Raw genomic sequence first — 27,243 nt, forward strand, 5'->3', positions numbered from 1 at the left:
GGAGATCAGAGGTCAGATAAACTGATCCAACAACACGAGGATACTGGGACGATTCTATCACATTATGTTCAAGAAGATTCTCCACGTTCTGCTGAGAAACAAAAGCGAGAGGTTACAAGAGAACATGGGTGATGAAGCAGTACAGGCTCCCGAGTAAGTGGAACCCTAAGCAAGATCACGTGGTTTGCAAGATTCAGCTTTTGTTCCAAACCGAGATCAGTTTCTTGCTAGCCAAGCATTTCTCGTGCTCATCAGATCCGCTTCCTGCAACACAGTCGTTGACAGCTTATGGAATCCGTTTAGCCAATCCACAAGACGATGGTGCATATTATCTGCAGGTGATATTTGATTCTGGTGGAAACGAATGGCCTTGCTACGTTACCAACGACGTGTACTGCGTGCATCCATCGACGCTTGTGGATCATGAAGATAAGAGGTCTACAGAATCTGGACTCTGCATCTTCGCAAACCGGACAGAGGCGTGTGGTTATACCGATGGATGCGAAAGCGGTCGCTGGAGGATCATGGAAGAGGATAATCCGATCTTCTCGATGAGCCGTGAGGTAATGGGTTACAAGAGGGTTTTCAAGTTTTACGAAGAGGATAAAGGCAGATATTTTGATATTGTGGACGGAGAACAAGTGTTGAGAACCTGGATTATGGAAGAGTATAGGCTTGTCGAAGAAGCAATGAAGGATAAAGTGTTGTGCGTTATCAAGCGAGGTCGGAGGTAAATATAGAATCATTATGATTCACGAGAGCGTTGTACTTATTCCAGATTCCATTTCTATTCTGTGTCACATTTAGATCATGATTCACGAGAGCATTGTACATATTCCAGATTCCATTTCTATTCAGTGTCACATTTTGATCATGATTCATGAGTCTATGTATTCTAGCTATGATATAGTTTCTTAATTGATAATGATTCATGAGAGCGCTTGTTCCAGATTCCACTTTGTATTCAGTGACTCATTTTTCCTCTTTAGAAATTGCTACAGATATGATCATGTATTTCATGAGCCTGTGAGTTTTTTTTATTTCTCCCTCTGTATTCTAACTATGATATAGTTTTTTTTAGCACAAAAGAACGCAAATCGCATATAGACAACGATATTAGCAGCAGCAGTAATTTGATATTGTCAAACCAAGTTAGCCTATTCTAGATGGTCCAATAGGTTCCTTGGCTTGACAAGAAGCAAAGTCTGTGTCAGCATCTTGATGTTATCACGCCATAGCACTTCCTTTTAGTTGTATAGTGTATCCATCAGAACAGTCTCGGTGTACAGTCTCATAATAGGTTCCACAACTTTGTTCCATTCAAGTTCAGCAGAGTTACTCAACCTGCATCATCACAGAGATATATGTCTTGTAAGGCTTATTCACGCAAACTACCAGAATTCACCATCCTTCAGATTATGTTTCCATTTCGTTTGTTTCTCTTTAAAATCTATAGAACTGGTGATGATAGATTAACTATTGTATAGTTTCTTAACCCTCTATGGGAAGCACACGTTGTTCCACCTCTATGTTTTCTCTGAGAGAAACTCTGTTTTCTTTTTGGGGTAATAAATTGCAGTTTAGCTTAGAAACTAATACATTGTTGCGATTAAAACGATTGGCCGGCCTTACAGAAAAGGAAAGAAAAGCATATAGAAACAGAGCAGAGTTCTCTGCACCTTGGCTTAGAGCAGTTCTTAATCCAAAAGAGAGGTACTTTGGTCGACAAGAGGATGCTCTGTTTCTGATAGTTTGATCGATAGCTTTGAACATTTGAGTTTCAGTTGTATGTTTGAGAAGTGAAGTCTATTGTTTGGCGAGCAAGATATTATATATACAAGTTGTCCCACATCGGAAAGCCAACTTATTCTACTAAGACAAACATGAGTATATAATGGAGTCCCATATATTTAATTAAATAAATGTATTTTTTTATGAAACGTTACAAAAATCCTTTTGAAGCAGCAATTGAGGAGGAGGAGGAGGAGGAGGAGGAGCGAGATGAATCTCCTCCAGAATCACCTGTTTCCGACAGTGGCAGAGGCGTAGATGGCAGTGAAGAAGATGTTGGCCATCTCCGTCAGGTGAAGAAACTTAAAACCTCTGACAATATGGAAGTTGATCTCACCCAAATCCCAACTGTTGAAGCTAGTGATCGTGAGAAGAAGGTAGCCAAGATGCATGCCGTTATATCGCAATTCACAGAGGATCAAATGAGCAGATATGAATGTTTCAGGAGATCTACTCTTCATAAATCAAACATGAAGAAGCTATTAGAGAGTATAACAGGGATTAAGAATATGAACAACGACGACCCTAGGCTTTCGGTTATTAGTGGTATAGCAAAAATGTTTGTTGGTGAGCTCGTGGAAACAGCTCGACTAATTATGGTAAAAAGGAACGAAGCAGGACACATCAGGCCTTGCCATATCCGAGAGTCCTACCGCAGGCTCAAGCTCCAAGGGAAAGTGATACAAAGGACAGTTCCCCGCCTTTTCCGCTAAGTCAGAGAGTGACTCTGAGAAAGACAAATCACTATATCTTAAAAGCCAAACCCATAACATAAGAATTGTTTTGTTTTCTGTTTTGCTTTATAAATGTGCTGGTACTATTCGGATAAAAAAAAGACAAATAGACCGGTAAGGGAATGAAAACATAGTTCACAAATCACAACCCAAGAAAACAGACATAAATAAAAGTCTTTGCGTTAAAGTCGTGAATGATTTATGCACATGTACCAAAACCTGACTAAGCCTCAATTCACATGCTCAAAATCTCACTATCAAGTTTTTTAGCTTTTTGTGTTTCTATGTACCAATCATGTTTCTTTTCATGATTCAGATTGACAGTTGTCTCCTAAATACCATTTACTGTAATGATCCCGAGCCAAATGAAGTCATAAAGAACAAGCCTGGTTCTCGTGGGAGGAGAATCATCACTTACTCCCTGTTAGGAGTCTTCAGATAAATCTGGTACTCCCATTATTTTGCATCAATTCAAAACTTCGACCAAGTAACGTAAAAGTCTAATAGAAACCCATCAAACAATTTCAAAAAAGTTCCACACATCCTAAAAATTCAACATAGAAGGAAAAACATTTCACAATATCAAAAAGCGATTCACCAAATTCTCTGTTACATTTACAAAATTTGAAAACTTTTCCTGAGTGAGAGCTGATCTTCTCAACCCAGAATCTCGTAGAGCCACCGAGACCTTACCCCACAACCGAAGAGACTTCCAAGAAACGTTAATCGAAAAGGGTTTAAGCAGAATGAGATTCTGATTAAGAAAATAAACCTTTGTTTCACAGCTTCTTTCATCAGACATTGAGATAACTAAACGACGGCGTATCAGAGGCATTAGTGTGTTGAGATATGAAAGGGTCGCGTATAGGGCATTTGAAGTTGTTTATTCCTCCCACATCGGAACACACAGAGAGAAGCTGTGTTGTTTATATAGAGAAGAGAAGAAGATACAAGTCACGACCTTACTTGAACAGGATCTGTTCTATAGGCTCGTACCTCTGTATCCTTGATTTCTAAGGAGACAGTCCTCTAAACCTGGTTGATGAATCATGACCGTGCGATCTGAGTGTGATTAACGGCTATGACTGTCTTTGGACTCTCTGCGCTGTAGAGGATCGCTATCCGGTTAGGTCTGACCTCTCCGGAGTGGTCGCACGGTTGTCTGACAGGCATCCTCCCATTTTTTCTTGTTTTTTTTACTTCAAGTTTGCAAAAACAATAAATCCTCATGTGCGTTTGAGCTTTTGTTTTTCCTTGCAACTTTTAGTTTCTTACATTAAACCCATTACTTTTTTCTAAATATTTCATAACCCAGATTTCACCTTTCCAAACTCTACATTTGTCTTCTTTCTCTCAAGATGTGTTGTTTCATCATCTCAACTAGGTAATAACCCGCGTCCTACGTGGAGTGAATTTACTCGGTGATTTAATGTTTGAAATCAAAAATAGAGTATGTATTTGCAATTTTTGTCCTTTATTTATTAGAACATGTTGCAAACTTATTAAAGATGGATATGATACAAAATGAGTAAAGTATTTTCTCATTTTTATTTTACTATTATGTAGTCTTTTTTTGTTAAATTAATTTTGTTTTATTGTATAGAAAAATTTGAGATTTTTGAAGGCTCTAAAAATGTAATATAATACTCATATGTTCCTAAATATAAGATGTTTACGTAGAAACACATATATTAAGAAAACTACTTTTTGTCTAAAAAATATCGTTAAAACTATAAATTAATGGTATTCAACCAATTATAAAATAGAATATTAAAATGTGATTGGATACACAATTTTTAATAAAGTAAAAGTTATCTAGGAAAATGAAAACATCTTATATATTGGAACATCAAAATTCTGTAAAACATCTTACATTTAGGAACATAGAGAGTAAGACAAATGGAAGGAGGCTCAATCTTGTAATACACGTAGCTCAATTTAATTATGTTCAAAAGGAAAGGAGGCCCAAGATTAAGTTTAATGGGCTGGACGTACAACATTACATTTTCTATGATCGTTCCCTGTCATGAAAAGGAAGAAAACAACGGAGGAAAACTTCAAAAATGTATGATTGATGAAGTACGACTTCATCGTATACTTTTCCCCAAAAATGGTAAAAGCATATTTAAACAATAGAAAAACTCTCTTATAACTAAAAAGTTCATTTTTATTAAGATGCATAATTATAAAACTTATCATCATAGTTTTTAAGCAAGATGTTAAAAGCCAAACAAAAATACAAATGTAAATAGAATACTAAGTAAACGAAAAAGTCTTCAAGTTTGATAGACTCTCCAAGATTAACTTCAATTTGCCGGCATAGGAATCCTGTGACCATACAAGCAGAAGAAGATGAAAATTAGGGCACACTCTAATTTCTTATCGCCAACCAAGAAACACATGCAATTCTTAAATATATCGTCAGGTCCTAGTTCTTCAAGTTGTTGCAACTCCCCTACATCAACCATAGCTCCACAAAGGTCTAAACAAATAATAGAAATAAGATGAAAATTGTTAGCTGAACCATCCTACACGACCTCTTTAAGTAACTAATCAAAAACTAAACAAACTTATACATACCATACCAATACAGTACATTGGATGTGACAACCCATTCAGTATTGTATTAAAGTTCGCAAGGATAAGAAAATTAGAATCATGCATGGGTTGAATCTTCCTAAAACTTAGTTTCCCAGTTAAAATCGAATTGATTATCATATATTTTTGCCTTGGCAAGCACAATACGATTTAATTATATTGCCATAAATTGATTATCTTCGTTGATTATCATATATTTTTTGCCTTGGCCAGCATTATACGAATTGGTTATCTTCGTTGATTTCAATAGACTTTCCAACTCGGAACTTCGGTTCGGTAAACCCAAAATCAGAAGTTCCAACTCAGAACTAATAACAGTCACATATGAATATAACTTCTTTTTTTTGGTTTCTACGTGACTCTCATAGCCATTAGTCATACAAGAAATTGCACAACACAAGAAAAAAAGAGAGATTCTTCTAGTCCTGATTAATGACTAATATTCCAATGTTTACTACTTTCTGTATCTTTTGGTACGTTGAATACATTATAGTGTCACAAATCCCTTATAAGAGAAAAGGAAGAGACGTCATCATCTTCTCCGTTATGTTCATGCGAGTAATAGAGAACTCCTTATCTCTTCTTGGGACGTCATCATCTTCTCTTTTCTTATCTCTTCTTAGGACTCTCTGTACTCTCAAATCTTATCACTAACCCGAAAGTACAAACTTCTTCTATACTCTTTATAGTTCAAGCATGCTCATAGTTTGACACGTTGAAGAACAACGTTATGTGAGAAGAAGAAGTCACGTTCAAGAACAACGTTAGGATGAAGAGACATCATCATCTTCTCCGCTCTGTTCTTGCGAGTAACAGAGAACTCCTTGAGCGATTCAGATAGAAAGATTAGGAGATTGAGAGATTCGAGAGTATAGAAGAGGTTTGTACTTTCGGGTTAGTGTTTCTCTCGGACTTCTCCTTTCTTATCTCTTCTTGGGACTTCTTCTTCTTGTAACATATTTATAGTTCAACCATGCTCATGGTTTGACACATTCAAGAACAACGTTACGTGAGAACTCCGAAGCATTAGAACTCCGAAGCATTAGAACTCCGAAGCATAGCAAAAGATACATGAAAAAGCTATAGATACATGTAGTTGGTTCATCTTTTGCATCTTGCTCCTGCCTTTTACGTTTGTCATCATTAGCTTTACTTGCCTTCGTGAGATCAGATCGTGATCATCTTCTCCGTTCTGTTCTTTTTTTTTTTGAAAAAAATGGCATTCTATCTCCGTTCTGTTCTTGCGAGTAACAGAGAATTCCTTCAGTGATTCAGAGAGAAAGATTAGGAGATTGAGAGATTAAATAGTATATATAGAAGAGGTTTGTACTTTCGGGTTAGTGTTTCTCCTCGACTTCTCTTTTCTTATCTCTTCTTCGGACTTCTTCTTCTTGTAACATATTAAATCTCGGTTCTTAACACTGTTACTCTTCTTCTTCCGCGGAAAGCCGACACAGATGATCTCTACATCTTCAGTCGAAAGTAATAAGAATCCACAAGAACAACGTTACGTGAGAAGATCACGTGAAAATTATTTACAAAATCAGCTCAAAAAGGGTGAATAAGGAAATATATCTGGGAGAGTGTCTCTCCAATTGACATGTGTCCAACTTGGTGTGAAAGCATTAACTACAATGCTTTTCTTTTAATATATAAGGGATTCGAACTATTGATGAGTTTTGTTAAGTAGAAGTCAAAATTTAAGGACAATCATGGAAGCATGAATGATTGTTACTACAAATTTGAGTTGTCTTTCCTTATAGAACCTCTCTACGATGATTTGTGATGTGAAATCCTTGTCTAAGAGATGAGACAGTGAAGGCTAGTTAGTGACATTTTGCATACTAGTTTGGACGGTTGGTGCTTATGTTCTCTCGCAAATAGTTGAGCTATAGCTCTAAAGCTGAGACAAGAACATGTTTGGAGTATTAATAGCTTTCAGACCTTGACATGTTGATTTGTTTGCAGATAAGGCTCTCATTGATCTTCTTTCAGTTTCTTGTTGAAGGAGAAAGATTCAAGCTTTGATTGACCATCATGTTGTGCTTTTGGGAAAAGTCACAAAAGCTACAGTTTCGCCTATGCCACTGTGCTGTCATCATAACATACATTAGGACTTTCTTGCCCGTTCTGGCACCCTCTTGATCATATCCTTCATCACGGAGCAATAAATTAGAAACCAATTAGAATGTTATTAGAAGAAAACAGCTTTATACACCATATCAAGAATCAAGACTAAAAATAAACAAAAACAATAGAGAAAACACAGCAACTTGAACATATGATCCTTCTCTATTTGTAACAACTAACAACTAACGTCTGACCAATATCAAGACCATATCCGAGACAAATGATTACTGATGTACGATGAGAAGAAAGGTGTTGCTTCAGAGGATCAACGAATCAAGACAAACATTTGATTGGATAAGGTAATAGTAATACACTTAAGTGTGTAGTAATGGATTAGTAATGGATTAGAGATGGATTAGTAATACACTTGATCAGAATTAATGCGTCATGTGAATTGGTCTATTTATCTTGGTGTAAAGTCTTCAAGTCCAGTCCCTTAAGATTTCTTGAGAATTAACTGTGTAAGTTTTTCTATGCATTAATTTTCTTAGTTCTGGTGGTAGTATAAGCCAGCGTTAAGAGGTTGGAAAATAATAAACGTAGGATTATTGCCTTGTAGAGTATTCTCCTTTGTTGCAATGCTCTGTTCTTTGTCAACGACAAAAGTTGTTGGGACTAGACAAATGACTATGGAAGGTGTAGGTTTAATTGATAGAAATGTTTGAATATGTCGATCAATACAAATAGGTGTCTAAGAACAAGGGAATATGAATGTAATGAGACTATAGTTTTGGTATGGAGAGAATTGGATCACCTTTCTATCAATAAAACATACACTTTCCATAGTCATCAGCATGTACCATATTTCTGAGTGGATTTTAGGATCCAACATTTTGTGCTAAAAGGAGGAGGGATTCAGCCAAGATATCCCTCTAAATACCTTACATGAATCACAAAGCCTGACTTCTGGAACCGGGAAGCTTAATTTTAACGAGCTCTGATCTGTTTCATTTTGTCAATGAAACATGTAAAGACTATCCAATCTTGGGTTGAGTGGTCCTTGGATCTCTCTTTTCAAATCGGCTCCTTGGAAGCGGAGTCGAGTTTGTGCAAACGGTTTAAGGGAACTCTTCACTTGGATAGTGCTTCTTTGTATTATCCTCTCGTGTTCGTTTAGCGCTTCATAGTTAGTGATGATAGCAAGCCTCGACGAGTTTATAGGGTGGGAAGTCCCAGCATCCGAGGAAACGAAGTCAAGTTCACATTCATGTAACTCTCATCAAAGGTTGAGACGATAAGCGATATTTTAGGATTTTTGATTCGAAATGAAACGCGTGATGGATCGAGCGAAGCTAGTTAGAAAACATTTGAATATAGTGATTTTGTTCGAGTCGAACTTATAATAAGGGTGTTTATTCCTATTTCGGGTTGATTTATGAAACAAAATTTAGCTAAAAATATATCATAATTTACCACAAAAAATCAGTAAAAAAAAACATTCGTTAATTTAACAATGAAAATTTAATACTTTGGTAAAAGTCCTACTAATAAATCTGAGTTTTACAAAGAAAAGCCTACAGTATAAAAACACGTGTAACAGCAAACAAACAAACAAAGGGCACAGCCCAAACAAGTTGACAAGAGTTTAAGATTGGAGAAATCGAATTTTAGGGCAAAACTCCAGATACGGTGAAGTCATTACGCAACTAAGACTCCCATGGCCGACAATTCTTCTTCTCCGGCGACGGTAGATCCCAATTCGCACAGACCAGAGCCATCTACTCCGATTCCCAATCCAAATCCACCAACGCCACCGCCTCAACAACACCCACAGCCACTCGACCCAACCAAACCACAGATCTTTCAACCAGGTCCGCCGTATGCTCCGCCTCAGATTCCTGGTTCGCTTGTCCCCAATCTTCCGCCGCCACCACAATTCCGTCCCGGGATGCAGTTCCCTCAGGTTCCCAACTTTCAAAACCCTATTCCTCCTCCAGGATCCATGCCTTATCAATCCCAGCCTCCTCCCAATGGTATGAGACCTTTCACGCCTATGCCTAATGGCTATCCCGCTGTTCCTCCTCCCGGTGGGTTCCTTTTATCCTTTCTCTCTATTTCTTTTTTTTTTTTTTTTTTTTTTTTTTTTGTGTGTGTATTTGTGTGTGTATGTTGGAATCTGATTCGCAAAAGTAGCGAAAGTGGAACTATATATGAATGTAGTTTAATTAGGGTAGAAAGTAATAGATTAGTGTCACCGATGACCACCGGGTGTTTTCTCATACAGCGTCTTTGATTGAGAAACGTTGCAAGGCTTCAAATATTGGGTAGGGACCAACTCACTTCTACGCCTCCCTCATGTTGGTATGCGCAATATCCTCCTTCCTTTTGTTTAGTTAGTTAGTGTAGCTCTATAACCACACTCTTTAAACACATTTTAACCAAAACCCCCTGACCTTAATGATCTTGAAAGAATTGCATCATGCTCCCAAATTTTATGTTAAATTGAGATTCATTGTAGCTTTTTGAGAACTTTGAACTTCCGAAAACAAAGCTTTTGTAGCGACTGACTTCTCCTTGGTCTTGGCTTTGAGGTATTGCTATTTCTTTTAAGGCTTCCACATATATCTCTTTCTTTTCCAACCTGCTAATGGTTGAGATATAGTTATCATGATGGGAAATACTAGTTTTTATAAGTTCCACGTGGACATGTGATGATGGGCATTCTGATATTATCTAATCTCAAATCCAACGTTTGTGAGATGGTTATAGATTCTTATCTCTTTAAAGTTTTCCTATGAGGTACAAACTACTTAATGTGGTAAAAATAACTGCGATACTGGTTCTATCTTCTTAATGTGTCCTTCAGGTTTCTATGTTCATCCTGGTGGTATTTGTACTACTCTGGTGTCCATATCTAATTTGCTCTAGTTTGTGGTAACATTACACAATGCATTTTCAATTCCGCTTCATGGCACTCTTGATTTATGCTTATTGCCGTTGTTCTGTTAACATGTAGAACATTTACTGATGAATTTCCAGAGACTTGTTTTGTTTTGTTGATGCAGGGGTTCTCCGGTATCCTTCTCCGTATCCAACAATGGTTCGTCCGGGTTTTATTATGCGCCCTCCTGGTACAGTCGGCGCTGTACCACTTGTACAACGTCCACCTATCCCAGGAATGCCTGGTCTCCGTCCCGTTATGCCTCCTATGATTAGACCAGTTCTTGCGCCTTTCGCACCACCTGCAGAGAAACCCCAGACCACTATTTACATTGGCAAGATAGCAACCGTGGAAAATGACTTTATGATGTCTATTCTCGAGGTTTGCTTTCTTCTTTCTATCTGCAGTTTCCCCATTCATAACTTCTAAGGCTGTCTCTGTTTAGCTCCCCTTTTAATATATTCTGAATATTGATCTTGCCATTGTTTTGCAGTTTTGTGGTCATGTCAAAGGCTGTTTACGTGCGGAAGATCCGACCACCAAGAAACCTAAAGGTTTTGGATTCTATGAATTTGAATCAGCTGAAGGGAGTCTTCGTGCAATACGCCTACTTACCAAACTAACTATAGATGGACAAGAGCTTTTGGTAATCACGCATCTCTCTACCCAATTTTTAGTTATGTTTTTGTTTATCCAAGTTGAGGCAGTTCTGAGCTATCTCTTAACGTGTTTCTCATCTTTTATTTTAAATGGCTGCTAGGTGAATGTTAATCAAGCAACAAAGGAGTATTTGCTAAAATATGTTGAGAAGAAAATTGAGAATGCAAAGAAAGCCAAGGAAAGTCAAGGTGAAGGTCCTGAGAGTGAGCGAGAAAAATCTGTAATATCTGCTGCGCCCACCGTTGGGGAGACGGGAAAGGATGGAGAGCCAAAGAGTAAAGAAAACATTGATATTGCTAATTCTGCACTTCTAACTGATGAAGAAAGAGAAGCTGACAATGAGGCTAAGGAGAAAATTGACAATGCTATTGAAGAAAGGTCAAAGACCAACCCTTTGCCTCCACCACCCCCACCCCCACCTGCTGATGTTTCAGGCATAGAGCTTGCTTTCAAATCTAAGGATGGAGACTCCAACACTAACGTATCTCGGACTGGTCTGTTTTTTTGCCCCCACTAGTCCTTTTGTTTTACTTATATCATTTGTCTGACAAAATGTCTCGCTCATGTAGATTCCACTGCAAATGATGTTGAGACTCCTGGAGAACACAGTAGGCCTGACACAAGTTCACCTGATTGGAGTAAGAGAAATGACCGTAGAAGCAGAGATAGAGGTGAAAAGGAGCAAGAAATGGATAGATATGAGAGGGAGGCTGAACGAGAACGATTGAGGAAAGAGAGAGAGCACAGGAGGAAGCTTGAGGATGCGGAGCGCGCTTACCAGACTCGTCTTCGACAGTGGGAACGCAAAGAAAGAGAAAAGGAGAAGGAACGACAGTACGAGAAGGAGAAGGAGAAAGACAAAGAGCGTAAGAGGAAAAAGGAAATCCGCTATGAGGAAGAGGAGGATGAAGACGATGATGATTCAAGAAGAAGATGGCATAGAAGTGCAGAAGAGAGAAGAAGACGGCGGCAAAGAGAGAAGGAGGATGACTTGGCTGATAGACTGAAAGAAGAGGAAGAGGTTGCTGAGGCGAAGAGGATTGCTGAGGAGCAAAAGTTGCAGCAACAGCAGTTAGATGCCTTAAGGCTCCTATCTGGACATGCAGTTATTGGAAGTGAACCGAATCAGACATCAACCATTGAAAACGATAATAAGGCAACTCTCCAAACTGTAGGTGAATCTTTCAGTGAGCACCATGCATCAGGTAAGGAGTGTGTTCCTCTCTGTCTTACCCTTTCTCCTTCTGTATCTCTTTCTAATGGACCCCTTTCCTAATTGCAGATATGGAACAAAATGGTTCTGGTAATGAAATGTCCATGGCTGTTGATAATAACAGTGGGTCTGAGGCACATGCTCCCTCCAAGAAATTGGGATTCGGGCTTGTCGGATCCGGAAAACGGACATCTGTACCTTCTGTTTTCTATGAGGAGGATGAAGAAGAAGCGCATAAGGATAAGAAGATGAAACCTTTGGTTCCTATAGATTACTCAGCCGAGGAACAGGAAGCCGTGGCCCACGGTGGCTCAGGGAATACACCACCACCTCATTTGGCTTTAGCTGCTGAATTTGCAAAACGAATTTCGAGTAGTAATCCCAAGGAAGAGACAACAGAAGGCGATAAGCATAGGAGCAAACATTCTCATGATAAGCCAATCCACCGGGAAAGGGAACGGGAAAAGGACAGAGACAGAGCCAGGGACCGAGGCGACGGGCATGGTGGTTCAACCAAAGACGGTAAAGATTCTGGAAAAGCAAAGACACCTGATACCAAGAAGCTGATGGATGCCAAACAATTGATAGATACAATCCCAAAGACAAAGGAAGAGTTATTTTCTTACGAGATAAACTGGGCTATGTATGACAAGGTAATCTCATATTGCACTTCTTCTAGATTAATGATACCTTAATAATGCCTGTGAGTTTGTTTTTGTGCTCACATGTTTTGTTCGTTGTTTTTTAACATTGAAAGCACCAATTGCACGAAAGAATGAGGCCATGGATCTCAAAGAAAATCATGGAGTTTCTTGGAGAAGAGGAAGCCACACTGGTAGATTTCATTGTGTTAAACACTCAACAGCACGTGCAAGCGGCTCAAATGCTTGAGCTATTGCAATCGATACTAGATGAAGAAGCTGAGATGTTTGTTCTCAAGATGTGGAGAATGCTCATCTTCGAGATCAAGCGGGTCGAAACTGGTGTCCCGGTAAAATCCAAAGCCTGATACTTTTTTTTTTTGTTTAAAGACTTTTTCTTCCTTTGCTGCGTCCCCAATTTTTTCAAGGTCTTGTTGTTTTTGGATTTAAAGAAGAATCACCATGTTTACAGAGACAAATCCTCTCATACCCCTATATCTCATAACACAATCTCAAAAGGACCCTTTTGTTCTTTTAATTTTATGTCAAACGAAAAAAATCATAAAATTAAAATGAAAACGTTAATATTTTTTATTTGATTTATACAATTTGATAAAAATATTTCAAAAATCCAAAAACGTTGTTTTCCATATTTTCGAAAAAATCATTAAAATATGATTAAAAACGATTTTAAATTTTTTTTTTTTTGAATTTGAAAGGTATATAATTTAGATATTTGCCCATGGATTCACTAATCCATAGGGGGGGTTTAGGGTTTAGTTTTGATGACCGGGAAGGATTTGATTTGAGAGTTTGGATTTTGATCAAAAAAATAATTATGAAATAGGGGCATAAGAGACTCTAGGAGCCCATAAGAGATTTCGCATTTCACATTTGGGGCACGTGAGAAGTTGGCTCGCCTAATTATTCTCTTTTATCTTTGTGCAATAAATATTGGTTTTTATGATGTTTGTTGTATTTCCAATATTATTCACTGAGCACATAAATTTGGATTATTTTATTTGAAATGCTTTTTGGGTGTAGATTTGTGGACTAGTCTAACTGTCTAGATCACAACTGAAAAGCAGTTTAGATCATAGTGTAGATATATTGGTTTCTATGATAAAGTTACTCATCTTATTTCCAGAAAGTCAGTTGCATAACCACAACACACTTTGATTTTGTGCACAGCTTTTATCTGAAAACCACAAACTGATTACAAAATAGTAGAGTATTATTAGCTCTTGGGTTATTACAAAAATCTCAAAGCTAAGAGTTACAGATGATACAAGTACATATTTATACAATAATAACAATAGAAGTTTATGTTTAACATATACAAATGAAGTTAATGTATATGAACCGTTCATGGTAGACATAACCCTCTGATAAAAAAAGCTCAAAAGAGTTGCTGTATAGTGTGTGTACCAAATCACCAGGCGTGTATGAACCGTTCTCTTTCTAAACCCGTCTCGGTTTTCCTCTCCTGGAACTCATGAATCATTTTGATGAGAGCACTTGCCTTTCTCCCACCTCCACACTCGCCGTTACTTAACGCCGTGTAAAGCGACCCCATGACTGACGGATCCTTAGCCAGGGCTCCAACGACGTCACTCCCTCCGTTAACACACAAATTCAAAAGCAGAACGACACAGTGCTGCTTCGTCACCGGCGAAACCTCCGATGAACCCAGAACCTTGACCGCGAGTTTCAATCCTCCACGACGAAGCACAGAGATCATCCCATCGGGATACTCCGCAATTTTCGCGAGAACCGCAATCGAATCCGCCTTGACTCCATCACCGATCTCGCCGGATCTCACGAGATCCAAAAGAACGGAAACAGCTCCAGCGGCGAGGACGCGCCAGTGATTATCCGAATGTTGAATCAGCAAACTCCTAATCGCAATCAACGCGTTGCGTTTCGGGGAATCTCCATAATCACAACCTTTAACGATTCTCAACAATCCTGGAATCGAATCTGGGATCTCGCCGATCGATCTGCTGTAATCTCCGAGAGAAGAGAGATAGAATATCGCAGCTGCTGCGTGTTGTCTACTCTCTCTCCTCGCTCCTTCGTTTAAAACCTCCACGATCATCTCCAATCCACCGCCGCTTCCACCGATTCGAACTTTCCCGGAGATATCTTTCGAAAGATTCAAAATGGCAGCCATGGCGTTCTCTTGAATCGTCGGATCTCCAGAACGAAGAAGCTTCATCAGCGATTCCACCACACCAGCTTCCACCAAACGAGATCTGTTGAAACTAGTCGTCTTCGTGAGAATCCGAATCTCCACTAACGCCTTTACCATCTCTTTAGGGCCGCCGTTTATCAATTCTCCGGCGAGAAAGTCCGAGATGAGCTTCCCGGCTTCTTCCGCCGCTAAACTTTCAGGAATACTCGTTTTCTTCTTCTTCTTCTTCATACTCTTCTGATCAATCTCTTTCTTGAAGTAACTCTGAATCACTTGCTTGACGGAGACGTTACCAACCAAAACGGTACTCTCTAGATTCTTCCCGGTCTTAGGGCACGTGATGTTACCGGCGGAGAACCACTTCGCGATAGAGCTCCGATCATATGTGTGACCTGTTTCCAAAACCACTGGATCATTCATAATCTCTAGAGAAATTGGACAACGTAGATCATCAACGTTTAAGCCACGAATAACCAAATCGTCTTCTTCTTCTTCTCCCTTATCTTCATCTTCATCAATGCCGCCAAGTATCACGCATCTGCAGTAGCATATAAATCCCATTAAGCTGCTGAGAAGCTCGATTTCGTTCTTATCCTTACCCTCTACTGTAATCTCTTCTCCTAAAAAACCAATCTCTTTGACGCAATCCCTCCATTTTCGGACACCAACGTGATCAAGAACTCTGACTACTTCATCCCGGTTCGGGTTAATCCTGTTCTCGAACAGATTAAAGATCCAATAGACAGAGTCTAGGGCCCGTTTGTCATCCCGGTCGGGTCTTGCTTCGTATTTACGGGTCTGGCGGATTAATAGATAGATTAGCTCCTTGACTTCTTCAGGTAACTCAATGGATCCTACTGGGAATGTGTCGAGGCACGTGGATATGGATCGGGTCAAGACCCGGAAATGAGCTGAGATTTGGTCCGAGTTTGTCAACATATAAAGCTTACCTCCTTTTCGTGTACACTCTTCTAATAAAATCACGAGTTTCTGGAAGATGATGTGGAGCTCTGAGAGGCTTAGGATTGCAGAACGAGGAAAGGAACGATCCGCTGGTATTAACCCGACCCGGATTTCTTGGAAGACGATCAAAAGATTAAGGACATGTCGGAGAGTTTCTTTAACGCTTCGTTTGTTGGTGGAGAAATGCTTTGATTTGAAGCTGAGAATCTCGCCGGCAATTTTTATCAGTGAGTCAATGAGAGTGGTTATGGAGACTGATTCGCATGGATGTACCGCCGTAAAAGTTAGAATCCGTCGGTTTTGTGTGGGGATCATAATATGATATTGATGAGTATGATATTTTGTTCGAGTGTGTTGAAGTTTCTGAATATTTGTGTCGTGAGAATATATACAATTCGTGTGGGCTTTCATTTTTCAACTTTCTACATATCTCCGACACGTGAAGAGGTTTGATTCGTTAACAAACTTTTGGGGTCTGTCAATCTGCCACGTGATATGCAGTGGCGATTATGTGTTATGCGGGACCAGTTTGTCCTGAGTGCATGGATGAAAGTAGCCGACAATTTTGTAGGACCGTTCTGATAATTTTCCAAGTTCAATTATTTATTTAATTTTTGTTTTTTATAATATGTTTAGCTACGAATAAACACGTATTTCAATTGATTGATTGATCCAATGATGTGAGCTGAAGGAGACTTCGAGGATGTTGGGAAAACAATTTCAAAGAATTTTTTTCTGATTTTCAATTTTAAGCGATTAGTTTTTTATGGGGACATTTGATCATATAACCAAACAAAATTATAATTAACCAAATAACCATCACAATTAAATCAAAAAGTACTGTCATACATATTATTGCTATATCACCTCTATCTATACCTATATATAATATTCAACCCTACTAACCGTCGAGAGAAGAGAAGAGCGTTTGTCTTGTTTTGTTGTCTTAATCAGCTAAGCAGAGGAACTTCGATGGCTCGGGAAGTCGATGTCTAGTACTATGGGTTGAGTCGTTTTATATTGTATCTCTCGTTCGAATTTTGAATAATATACTTTTTTATTTTCATATTAGTATTGAAATTATTGTTAATTTTGTATAGTGGGTACATAATTTTATTTATTTATTAAGATATATTTTTAATTACAGAACTTAAAATTTTCATTTATTTATAATAGTAAAATGTGGTTAATTTGTTAACAAATCATTTATTTTACTATTCAAATTTTATAAAATAAACTTTTTTGATTTGTTTTATTTTTATTATTTGAATATAATAGTAAGTAAATTGAAATTTCTTAAAGTTGTGGACGAAAAAATTTAACATGAAAAATATGAATTATTTTCTTGTTTTTTTTCCTAATTCATTACATTTTGTACACTATTTTAAATATATTTTTTAAATGATGCGAAATAACCTCTTTTATTATTAAAGTCCTTCGATATATTGAAAGAAAAGTCACTTAAACGAATTTTTTTAGCAAGCGAATTTTGTTTACGGGTCATTGGTAAAGTCTTAAAATTGTTATAACTTAATTGGTCAAAGATTTTTAACTTTTATTTATTTTAATTAGATTTTAAAACTAAACGTAAATCTATAACCAAAATTTGGCCACAGAAAAGTCTATAACCAATTAATACCATTTACCAAATAATCTAATTAATATTACAATTAATAATTTATGATAACTAATTAAGAAAGTTATAGAAAGAGAAATAATTTTTGATAAAATTTTATTTTTATTTATAATTATATGAAGTAATGAACAATAGAGATTGGCTATAAATATTTTATGTTTTTTATATAACGAATTATACATATATAAAAGTATATAACAACTATTAATATCTTATAAAGTTCATATATAATTTATAAATCTTTAATAATTTATTAGTATAATATAATTTATCATGGTTTACAAAAACTATTCCATCGAAAAGAAGTTAAATAAAATCTTATTAATAAATTGTATAAGAAAAATGGAAAGGATAATTCTCCTAAATAGACTATTTTCAAGTTTTGGTCACAAAAATATATTACAAGGAGGAAAATGACCAACATATTTCATTTAATAGCTAGAAGAACTCTAATACCCTAGATATATAAAAAATAAAAAAAAGTAATTTTTTTCTTATAGTTTTAGATTATATGTTTTCAAATTCGAATTTTTTTTATTTTTTTAATTTTTTTTCAAATTTTCTTTTTGTAATTCGAAAATACTTTTCGAAACTATTTTTCAAATTTTTATTTCAAATTTTTAATATTTATTTTTTATTTTATAAAATTTTAAACCTCAATCTCAAGTCTCCACCGATTAACTCTAAACCCTAAGATTTGAATTAGTTAACTCTAGGGGTATAAATGTATATTAATTTTTTTAATGAAATATTTTGGTCATTTTGATCGTTAGAATTTATATTTGTGACAAAAACTTTTTTAGTGCTGTCCTAGGATATTTCTCAGATGGAAAACTTGAAAAAAATGAAAAAATTGTAATAGAAAATGTTATGTATTTAATTGAAAAAGCATTGTATGTAATGTGATAATTACATATTGACGTAGATGTGTGATTATTGCAGTGTGCAGCTAAGAATATAAATGTTAGCATTTTGCAAGATTGACTCAAAACTCAAAGTCAAACTTAAAATTAACTCATATTTTTTTTGGATTTTTTTTGTCTTATTCACCCCACAAGTTCATATAATTCACGAAAATGCCATCACATTTTTTTTCTCCGAAAATGACATTTTTACTCTCTCACCCTCATCATCTTCAAGTAATTACAAGATTGTCATTGTCATCAATACCCCAACCACCGTGAACAACCAAATTGAAGCTCTTAATGCACCTAAAATCGATTTACACTCTCTCTTTCTCACTTGTTATGAACTAAAAACAACATCTCTTTCACTTTGCCTCCATATTCATCCAAAAAACTCAAGCCTTTGATTCAAATTTTATTTATGGTTGATAGAACCATTCAAGCATACTATTCTTGGGGGTTACTTTCGTTTGAGATTCTGAGTGGTTGGAGAAGACTATGTGTGCTAAAGAAGTCATCTCACTAGTTTAAGGTATGAAATTGAATTTTTTTCCAGATCTGTTCGTGGGTAAGTCTTCTACAGCCAGACTACTTACGGGTAAGTCTTCTCCACGAACAGAACTGGTCTTCTGGTCAAACGGATGACTTACTTGTAAGTCGTCATCTTTGTTTGTTAAAAAAAAAATCTAGAGAATACCCTAGACGACTTACTGATAAGTCGTCTAGGATAAACGTGTTAATTTTGCATTTGACCGAATTGTGTCAGATAATTGATTTTTCCTGGACGACTTACCAGTAAGTCGTCTCCGGGAAAAAAAAAATTCAATATTTTATTAAAGCTGGACCTATTATCTGTAAGTCGTCCCAAGTTACTTTTGCAATTGGAAAATAAAACTTAAATATTTAACTTTTCCCAGACGACTTACGCAGAAGTCGTTAAGTAAGACGACTTACTTGAAAGTCGTCCAGGATAAGCAAAGTCGTCCAGATTTATTTCCTAGGTTCTGGTCAAACCTTGCTTATCTCGGACGACTTTTTCGTACGTCGTCTACCTGGACGACTTTCAACTAAGTCGTCTGGGTAAAGTTAAATATTTAAGTTTCTTTTTCGAATTGCAAACTTTTTTTTTCGAATTGCAAACTAACCTGAGAAGACTTACAAATAAGTCGTCTAGCTTTAATAAAATATTGAAATTTTTGTTTTCCCGGAGACGACTTACTAGTAAGTCGTCCAGGAAAAGTCAAATATTTGACACAATTCGGTCAAATGCAAAACTAACCCGTTTATCCTAGGCGACTTACCAGTAAGTCGTCTAGGGTTTTTTTTTTAACAAACAAAGCTGGACGACTTACTTGTTAGTCGTCCTATTTAAAATTCAATTGCAAAAATGACCTGTTTGGACGAATTACTGGTAGGTCTTCCAGACGACTTACTGGTATGTCGTCTGCGTCAATGTTTAGTAAACTTTCATTTTCTCTATGTTTACTAATGTGTTTTATTTTGAATTTTTGTAGATAATGTGTTAGTTACATGCAGTGTATGGAGAATGGTTGTTGAAAGATTGCTGTTGGGATTTTGTGGGTGATAATGTCAAAGGAGCGAGAATCATTTTTTTGGAGGAAGGTTTGACACATGATGAACTTCTTGCAATGGATCAAGAAGATTATAACCTGGACATGAGCACAAAATCTGTGGAGATAACCTACTCATTCCCAGCAGAAATGATGCATGCTCCAGACACCCCTCCTATTCATGTTACAAGTGATAGACAAGTTCAAAACTTGCTCGAGATAACCAAAACGCATGGAGTACGGTTTTGTGTATCAAGCCGTAGCAAGGTGGAAATGGTTTCAAAGTTCAGGGAAGAAGATGATGAAGCTGATGAATGTTTTGAAGATGATGATGATGATTTGGAGGATAATGGGGAGGAGGATGATGGGGAGGAGGACGATGGGGAGGAGGATGCTGGTATCTCTATTGTTGCTGAAGCGGACGAGAATGGTGAGGATTACAGTGTTTATGGAAAGTTGAAGACTAGGATGAGGAAGATGATGATATGTGTTTTGAAGATATCAGAAAGATTGAAGGAAGAAGATCGAATGGTAACAATATCTATGTCAACCAGAGTTTTGTTAGCAAGGATGCACTGCTTTCAGAGCTGCGGTTGACAATAGTGAGGTTTAGGTTCTCCTTCAGAATATACAAGTCAACGAAAACTCTCCTTGTAACAACATGTCCGGTTAGTGGTTGTCAATGGAAGGTCAAAGCGAGTGTGAAACATGGGACAAACACGTTTTGGGTAACAAAGTATGTGGAAAAACATACATTCTTAGTGGGAGACCGACTCGTTCAGCGGAGACACTGTACTTCGAAGTATGTTGGTAGGCTTTTCATTGATTGTGTTGGAATCATTGATGGGTTGAATCCGCATCATATCACTGATGCAATGAAGAACATGTTTGGCATGACGCTTGATTTCACCACTTCATACAGAGCACTTTTATATGCACAAACATTGGTGAGAGGATCAGCAAAAGATGGGTATTCGCGTCTGCCATCATATCTCGAGCAAATCTCCTTAGCAAATCCCGATTCTATCACGGCTATAGAACTTGATTCTATCAATATATTTAAGTATCTATTTCTCTCTTTTGGAGCTTCTATCAAAGGTTTTAAGTATCAGAGAAGGGTCATTGTGGTGGATGGGACTCACCTAAGTGGAAAGTATGGAGGTGTTATGTTAGTTTCAGCCGCACAAGATGGGAATTTTCAGATATTTCCATTGGCTTTTGGAATCGTAGATGCTGAAGATGAACCTTCTTGGGAAGGTTTTTCACAAAATTGGCTAGTTGTGTATCTGATGAGCAGCCTCTGGTGATAGTCTCCGACCGGCACGCGGCCATTAAAAGTGCATGTGATAAGGTGTTTCCTTGGGCAACCCGAGGAATATGTTATTATCACCTTCAAGATAACATTGTCAAAAAGTATAAAGGGAAACATCTCTTGTACTTGGTGAAAGGTGCTGCTTATGCTCATACGGTTTCAGATTTTGACCGGTACATGGCTGAGATACGGAGTGCAAACCCGGACCTTGCAACGTATTTAGAGAATGCCGACGTCAGCCTATGGTCAAGGGTTTATTGTCAGGGGGACATGTACAACATAAAGACAAGAAACATCGCTGAATCTATTTATTCCGCTCTGAAGCGAGCTAGAGGATTTCCGGTTCAGTTCCTGTTGGAGTTCATAAGGGAGAAGCTAGGAAAGTGGTTTTGGAAAAGGAGAGAAGATGCTTTGAGTCTCCCAACTCAACATAGTCGAGGTGTTGAATACTTGCTTATTGTTCGATCGGAGATAGCGGATACGATGACGGTACAACCAATTGATGGATGGCGATTCTTTGTGAAAGGTGGCAAAATGGACTGTGCGGTTGACTTGGAACATGGACTGTGTGGTTGATTTGGAACATGGAAAGTGTGATTGTGGTGTCTATGCAGTGGAGAAAATACTTTGCTCTCATGCTATAGCTGCTGGAACATCTGCTGGTTTGCATATCTCCACACTTGTATGTCCAGTGTACTCAAAGGATTTTCTATTTGCAGGATACTCAGAGAATATATATCCTTGTGTTGGACAACAAGTTGAGGAACGCACATGCTTTCCTCCGGATGAAAAGCGTGGTCCGGGAAGACAGAAGAAATCAAGATGGCAATCTTGGTTGGAGATATCCAGGATGAGAGGACGCAAACTCCGGAAGCAACACAAGGTTTATAGATGCTCAAAATGCAAGGAAACTGGCCATACGAAACCACAATGTAAAATGACGTGGACGATCTTCAAGTAAGTCGTCCAGAAGGTCGTTCAGTTAATCGTCCAGGGATTTCTCTTCCAAAAGACCTTCAAGTTAGTCGTCCAGTGTTTAGTCTTCCAGAAGACCTTCAATTAAGTCGTCCAGAAGGTCGTCCAGTTAGTCGTCCAGGGTTTTCTCTTCCAGAAGACCTTCAAGTTAGTCGTCCAGTGTTTAGTCTTCCAGAAGACCTTCAATTAAGTCGTCCAAAAGGTCGTCCAGTTAGTCGTCCAGGGTTTTTTCTTCCAGAAGACCTTCAAGTTAGTCGTCCAGTGTTTAGTCTTCCAGAAGACCTTCAATTAAGTCGTCCAGAAGGTCGTCCAGTTAGTCGTCCAGTGTTTAGTCTATGTATTAAAAATTTGTGTTATGAACTTATCTGTGTCAACTTCTTTGTCAAATTGCACTACCAAAAAATTTGAGATGGTCTTGCTTTTTATATTATCCGAAATATAGTTACAAAAGGTCACTGCTCAGAAGACTTTCCAGACGACTTAACTGTAAGTCTTTTGCGCAGAATATAGTTACAAAATAGAGATCAAGTTCAAATACAAAATAGGGATCAAGTTCAAATACACACATCAGCCTAATCTATCGTACAAAATAATCTAACGAAGCCTATTTATCACCCCTCATACGCACCCAGGTTGGCATCATTGTCCTTCTTTTCGAACTCATGCGCGTCAGGAAGCTCTTGAAATATATCCACCGCCATCTTATCCCTCATAGTCTTCCCGTTGGCCTTAGAAAAGTCTTTTTTACTAAACTTTATCCCAAGAGCATGACATTCAATGTACTTTAGAGTGTACACGCCACAATCACCAGCTCGGGCCGGAGGTATATTGGTCAGTCTCTCATATGTGAATGGCTCCAGGCTGTATTGGGCACGTTGTTCGTCTGAGGAAGCGCACTCAACAAGCAGATAAGGGACCATGTAGAGAAAATGCTCCATTACCACATCGAGTTCTTCTGGGGAGATACTGGAACAAATGCTGTCCCAGACGACTATGTGCCTCTTAGGGATCGATATCCACATAGCAATCCAATGAGTGTCGTTGTAGTTCACTGGCGCATAGACATCATCAATATCCGTCCCCCAAACCTTGTTCGATTGGCAAAATGATGGTATAGTGCCTGCATAATAATTCCACGCCCCACCAGGGAGTCTTTTTCCTAAACCGTTCTGATCGGGCTCCGAGTCCTTAAAATCCTTGTAGTTGAATCTCCATTGCTGAGCAAAGAGATGATCAAGGAAGCACATTCTCTCGCTCCTGAAATGTTGTGGGTTAGCGTCGTACCTCCTCCTCTGCACATTAATCCAAGCATCAATATGCTGCATATAAAATAGGGTACAAGTCAGAAGATATCAGACGACTTACCAGTAAGTCGTCTGGTAAGTCTTCTACGTAGATGACTTACCAAACGACTTATTGGTAAGTTGTCTACAAAGAAAACTTATCAGTAAGTCATCTAAGTCATAGCAGAAGACTTACACAGTCCTCCAGCCACTCTAAGGAGGTCCGGAGGATTTGATACCACCAAGTTCTACTTGTCCGTGGTTTTTTATCGAGAGGTGTTCTATAATGACTGCAAACACAAAATGTTGAAAAGCAATCAGTTTTTGTAGACTAAAGCAAGCTATTATGGGAAAAGCAAACACTTACGAACAAGTTTTCAACCAATCAGCGAGCTCCTTCAACTTCTTCTTGTCAATTGGTGCAAAAGGATTATAGCCTGGATAAAGCTTTTTGTTTGGAATGATCATTTTGGCCGTGCTGTTTGCCGTATAAGGAGATTGCTGTGAGGCAGCAAGTTTCCTTGTTCGATCACTCTTTGCACGGCAAAGTGCCAAAGCAGCATCCCTCTTTTCCAGATATCTAGCATCCTACTTCTGTAAATCCGAAACAGTGGATTGATTTTTGTCCAATAGAACAAGGCTCGGTTCTGGAGCTTTATCTTTCGAGGAACTAGCATCTGCGGGCACATCTGGACCTTTATCCTCCGGCAAGCTCTTCCTTCCCGCGTTCGTCCCATTAACACTTTCACTCTGCAATATACAAGATGGGTTTATACAATAATAACCAAAGATCCATTTCAAACAATAATAACCAATGACTTTGTCCAAAGATCCATTTCATACACTATAAACAAAGCACACATGTTCTGACATACAAGAAACAAAGCAAATGCAACTTTTCAGTCCTTATTCTTAAGACTTTGTCTAGTCAATCTCTTGTTGGGAGAGGATTCGTTACTAACCCCGGTTCGAGCGTCGGTTTAGGTGGAGGGGTAGTGTTTTGAGCTGATGTCCCTTTCCGTTTTGTGGTGATACCAACCTTCTTCTCCACAGCTTCCACCCTTTCCGACAGATACTTGATCTCCTTAAGGCACGTCCCAAACCCTTCCCTCATGGCATCAACTATGTCCTTGAACATGGTTTTAATATCCTCTTTGGTCAACCCACCAACAGTCGTATGAACCTTTTCACTAGCCTCTGCAGCTGCCTCTCTTCACTAGCCACTGCAGCTGCCTCTTCACTAGCCTCTTTACGAGCTTTCTTCCGAGGTCTTGGACTGTCTTCCTTCACTACCTTTTTCTTCGCTGGACTCACAACCGCCGGCTTTGTATTGACCCAAGTACCGGTGACTTCCCAGCAATCCATGGTCCACTTCCACGGTTTCTTACAAACATGAGTTTAATTATGTTCTCCGCGGGCGTGTCCTCAACATCAAACTTCCATTTTGGAAACATTTCACCAATGTCCTTCTGAACAAAGTTGATCACCCTAGTCTGCAGTAAATAGAAGATATGAACTTAGATATTTGACGGATTAAGAAAGATGGAAAGAAAAGACTTCGCAGACGACTTATAATTAAGTCGTCTGGAAAGTCTTCCAGCTAGACAACTTAGTAGACGACTTATAATTAAGTCGTCTAGAAAGTCTTCCAGCTGGAAGACTTAGTAGAAAACTTATAATTAAGTAGTCTGGATAGTCTTCCCAGACTACTTAATTATAAGTCTTCTACTAAGTCATCCAGCTGGACGACTTTCCAGACGACTTAATTATAAGTCTTCTACTAAGTCGTCCAGTTGGAAGACTTATCAGACGACTTAATTATAAGTTTTCTGCGACTTTTGCGACCCTTGTAAGCCAGTATCGGTGGAGACGGATTGTTTGGGAGAGGATTACCATAATTAGCACCCAATTCCGGCAGAGCTGTGTACACCCAGACCTGGAGAGCTTGCGCAAACCCATTAATAGTGTAACAACCCGAAATATCTCTGCCCTTCACAGAGTCCATCAGCACCTTAAACGCGACTCTCCCCCATGGATAATTCTCAAACCGTTCTAGCTCCATCACTAGCCTTGCCAGACTAACCCGTGTATGGGTTGAATATTTTCTCCCTTCAATGTATCCAGTGAAGATGGCAAGGTACGCGAGCCGCTTGCGATCATCCCGAGACCACCCTTCGCATCTCTCAAATGCTGCTATTATCTCCTGAGTAGATGGCCCAACTTCGACATGAACTCCAAACATCTCCCAGAAAGAAGTCAACTCCTTTGTAACAACACAGTGAGGTCTCTCAAGGTCCTCGATGTACTCGCAGTTTAGACCAGTGAGGTTTTCAAACTCTAACAGTGAAAACCTCACAGGTTCTGTACCAACGAGACTCCACAGCTCATACTTCTTCTTTATGTCCAGCTGGAAACCGAGCATGTAGTGAACCAGCCTTGAAGCCCAATCAAATCCCAGCTCTTGGAACTTGATGAAAACTCCCAACTTCGACTCCTTCAGCTCTTCATATTCGTCATCATGAAGAGCTTTCTTTAAAGCAGTATGCAACGTTCAACAAGTATGATACGAAATGCTATGCACTGCGGGGGGCTCTTCCCCTAATGTATGTATCCTACGGGGGAGTTCTGGTATATCCATTTTTTTTTCTGCAAAACAATCAAAGACAACCATCTCAAAACAATCAAAGACTTATAATTAAGTCGTCTGCAAAGTCTTCCAGCTGGAAGACTTTGCAGACGACTTAATTATAAGTCTTCCAAGACTTCCAGTAGAACATTTTAAAGCAGACCTGAAAATTCGGAGAAGATATAGTCGCCTTCGACATAGCGTTTATATATCTGCAAAAATAGACGTGAAAAAAAGAACGAGTGTATAAATTGATAGAGACAACGTTTTATGTTCATCTTTTCCTCAATCAATCACTCGACAGTAAGAGATATAACTTACCGGCGGCGGAGTTCAACGAGACGCCTCTGAGAGAATGCGCGCTAGGGTTTCCTCTCAGATCTTATATAGAGGAAGCGGCTGTGAGAACGGTGGTGAGAACGACGGTGATAACGGCGGAGAGATAACGGCGGGGTGAGAACGATGGATTAGAGAGAATCGACGAAATCGCCTTCGAAATCGCCTTTGAGAGAAACGGCGTTAGGGTTTTCTGAATTTCGCGAAACAGTGAATAAAAAAACACCTTATATATGTCCGGTAAATAATCCGGTTAGGTTTAAAAGTACATTGAAAAATTAAAGGTTCGGTCCGGTTTAGGTCCTGTTGAATACTGTACATCAGACGACTTACTAGTAAGTCGTCCCAGACCCTAAATTTAACCCCTAAACTAAATTGACTAAATTAACTAACTAACCACGTTATAAAACCGTAGTTATACTTAAATAGTGTTTACTATACACAGAAATAAACACACTTAGGTAAATTTTAAAGTTTTCAAAAAAACATTTATGCATTCCAAAATCTAACCCTAAGAACACATACAATACTACAACATATGTTGGCAAAACCTAAACCAAAGAATATCATGACTCACTACTTTCAATCATCTATGTTGAAAACAATTAACTTTGTTATATCTTAATTTATATCTCTTAAAATATGTTAATTACATGATTTTCAATTTTTCACTTATCAAAATATTTTTTACAAAAATTTTAAATTATTTCTAAGTAGAACTAGTCCAGACGACTTTCCAGTAATCGTCTGGACGCCTGTAAAGTCGTCTGGACAGACGACTTCCGGGGGTTTGA

At 38.3% G+C, this 27,243-nt stretch overlaps 3 protein-coding genes, 1 non-coding gene and 1 pseudogene across 8 annotated transcripts; 4 read left to right on the forward strand and 1 right to left on the reverse strand.

Annotated features, from left to right (window-relative positions):
* Window positions 1-76: 76 nt before the first annotated feature.
* On the forward strand, window positions 77-940 carry LOC111201951 (annotated as a pseudogene).
* Window positions 941-1,908: 968 nt separating this feature from the next.
* On the forward strand, window positions 1,909-2,941 carry LOC106362636 (transcription initiation factor TFIID subunit 11-like). The gene has a single exon (XM_022695074.2). The coding sequence runs from the start codon at window positions 1,923-1,925 to the stop codon at window positions 2,502-2,504; it is 582 nt and encodes a 193-aa protein (XP_022550795.1). The 5' UTR covers window positions 1,909-1,922; the 3' UTR covers window positions 2,505-2,941.
* Window positions 2,942-3,481: 540 nt separating this feature from the next.
* LOC125601290 lies at window positions 3,482-3,697 on the forward strand. The gene has a single exon (XR_007334162.1). It is a non-coding gene; the product is annotated as a small nucleolar RNA U3 (small nucleolar RNA).
* Window positions 3,698-8,680: 4,983 nt separating this feature from the next.
* LOC125575168 (RNA-binding protein 25-like) lies at window positions 8,681-13,691 on the forward strand. Of its 5 annotated transcripts, none has more exons than XM_048773551.1 (8): window positions 8,681-9,280; window positions 10,259-10,515; window positions 10,628-10,780; window positions 10,895-11,288; window positions 11,364-11,999; window positions 12,077-12,660; window positions 12,765-12,998; window positions 13,496-13,691. In XM_048773551.1, the coding sequence occupies exons 1-8, from the start codon at window positions 8,911-8,913 to the stop codon at window positions 13,511-13,513; spliced, it is 2,646 nt and encodes an 881-aa protein (XP_048629508.1). In that variant the 5' UTR covers window positions 8,681-8,910; the 3' UTR covers window positions 13,514-13,691. The 5 variants fall into 5 exon arrangements, with proteins under 5 accessions (XP_048629508.1, XP_048629507.1, XP_048629511.1 ...); XM_048773554.1 differs by adding an exon at window positions 9,478-9,554 and having other exon boundaries at window positions 9,002-9,280; window positions 12,765-13,691; XM_048773552.1 differs by adding an exon at window positions 9,478-9,554 and having other exon boundaries at window positions 9,041-9,280; window positions 10,060-10,515; window positions 12,765-13,691.
* Window positions 13,692-13,861: 170 nt separating this feature from the next.
* On the reverse strand, window positions 13,862-16,174 carry LOC125601289 (U-box domain-containing protein 19-like). Its single transcript, XM_048773555.1, has one exon. It carries the CDS (start codon window positions 16,118-16,120, stop codon window positions 14,081-14,083), a length of 2,040 nt encoding a protein of 679 aa, XP_048629512.1. The 5' UTR covers window positions 16,121-16,174; the 3' UTR covers window positions 13,862-14,080.
* Between the last annotated feature and the right edge of the window lie 11,069 nt (window positions 16,175-27,243).

This window comes from Brassica napus, unplaced genomic scaffold, assembly GCF_020379485.1.
Source record: "Brassica napus cultivar Da-Ae unplaced genomic scaffold, Da-Ae ScsIHWf_2515;HRSCAF=3252, whole genome shotgun sequence".
NCBI classification, from domain to species: Eukaryota; Viridiplantae; Streptophyta; class Magnoliopsida; order Brassicales; family Brassicaceae; genus Brassica; species Brassica napus.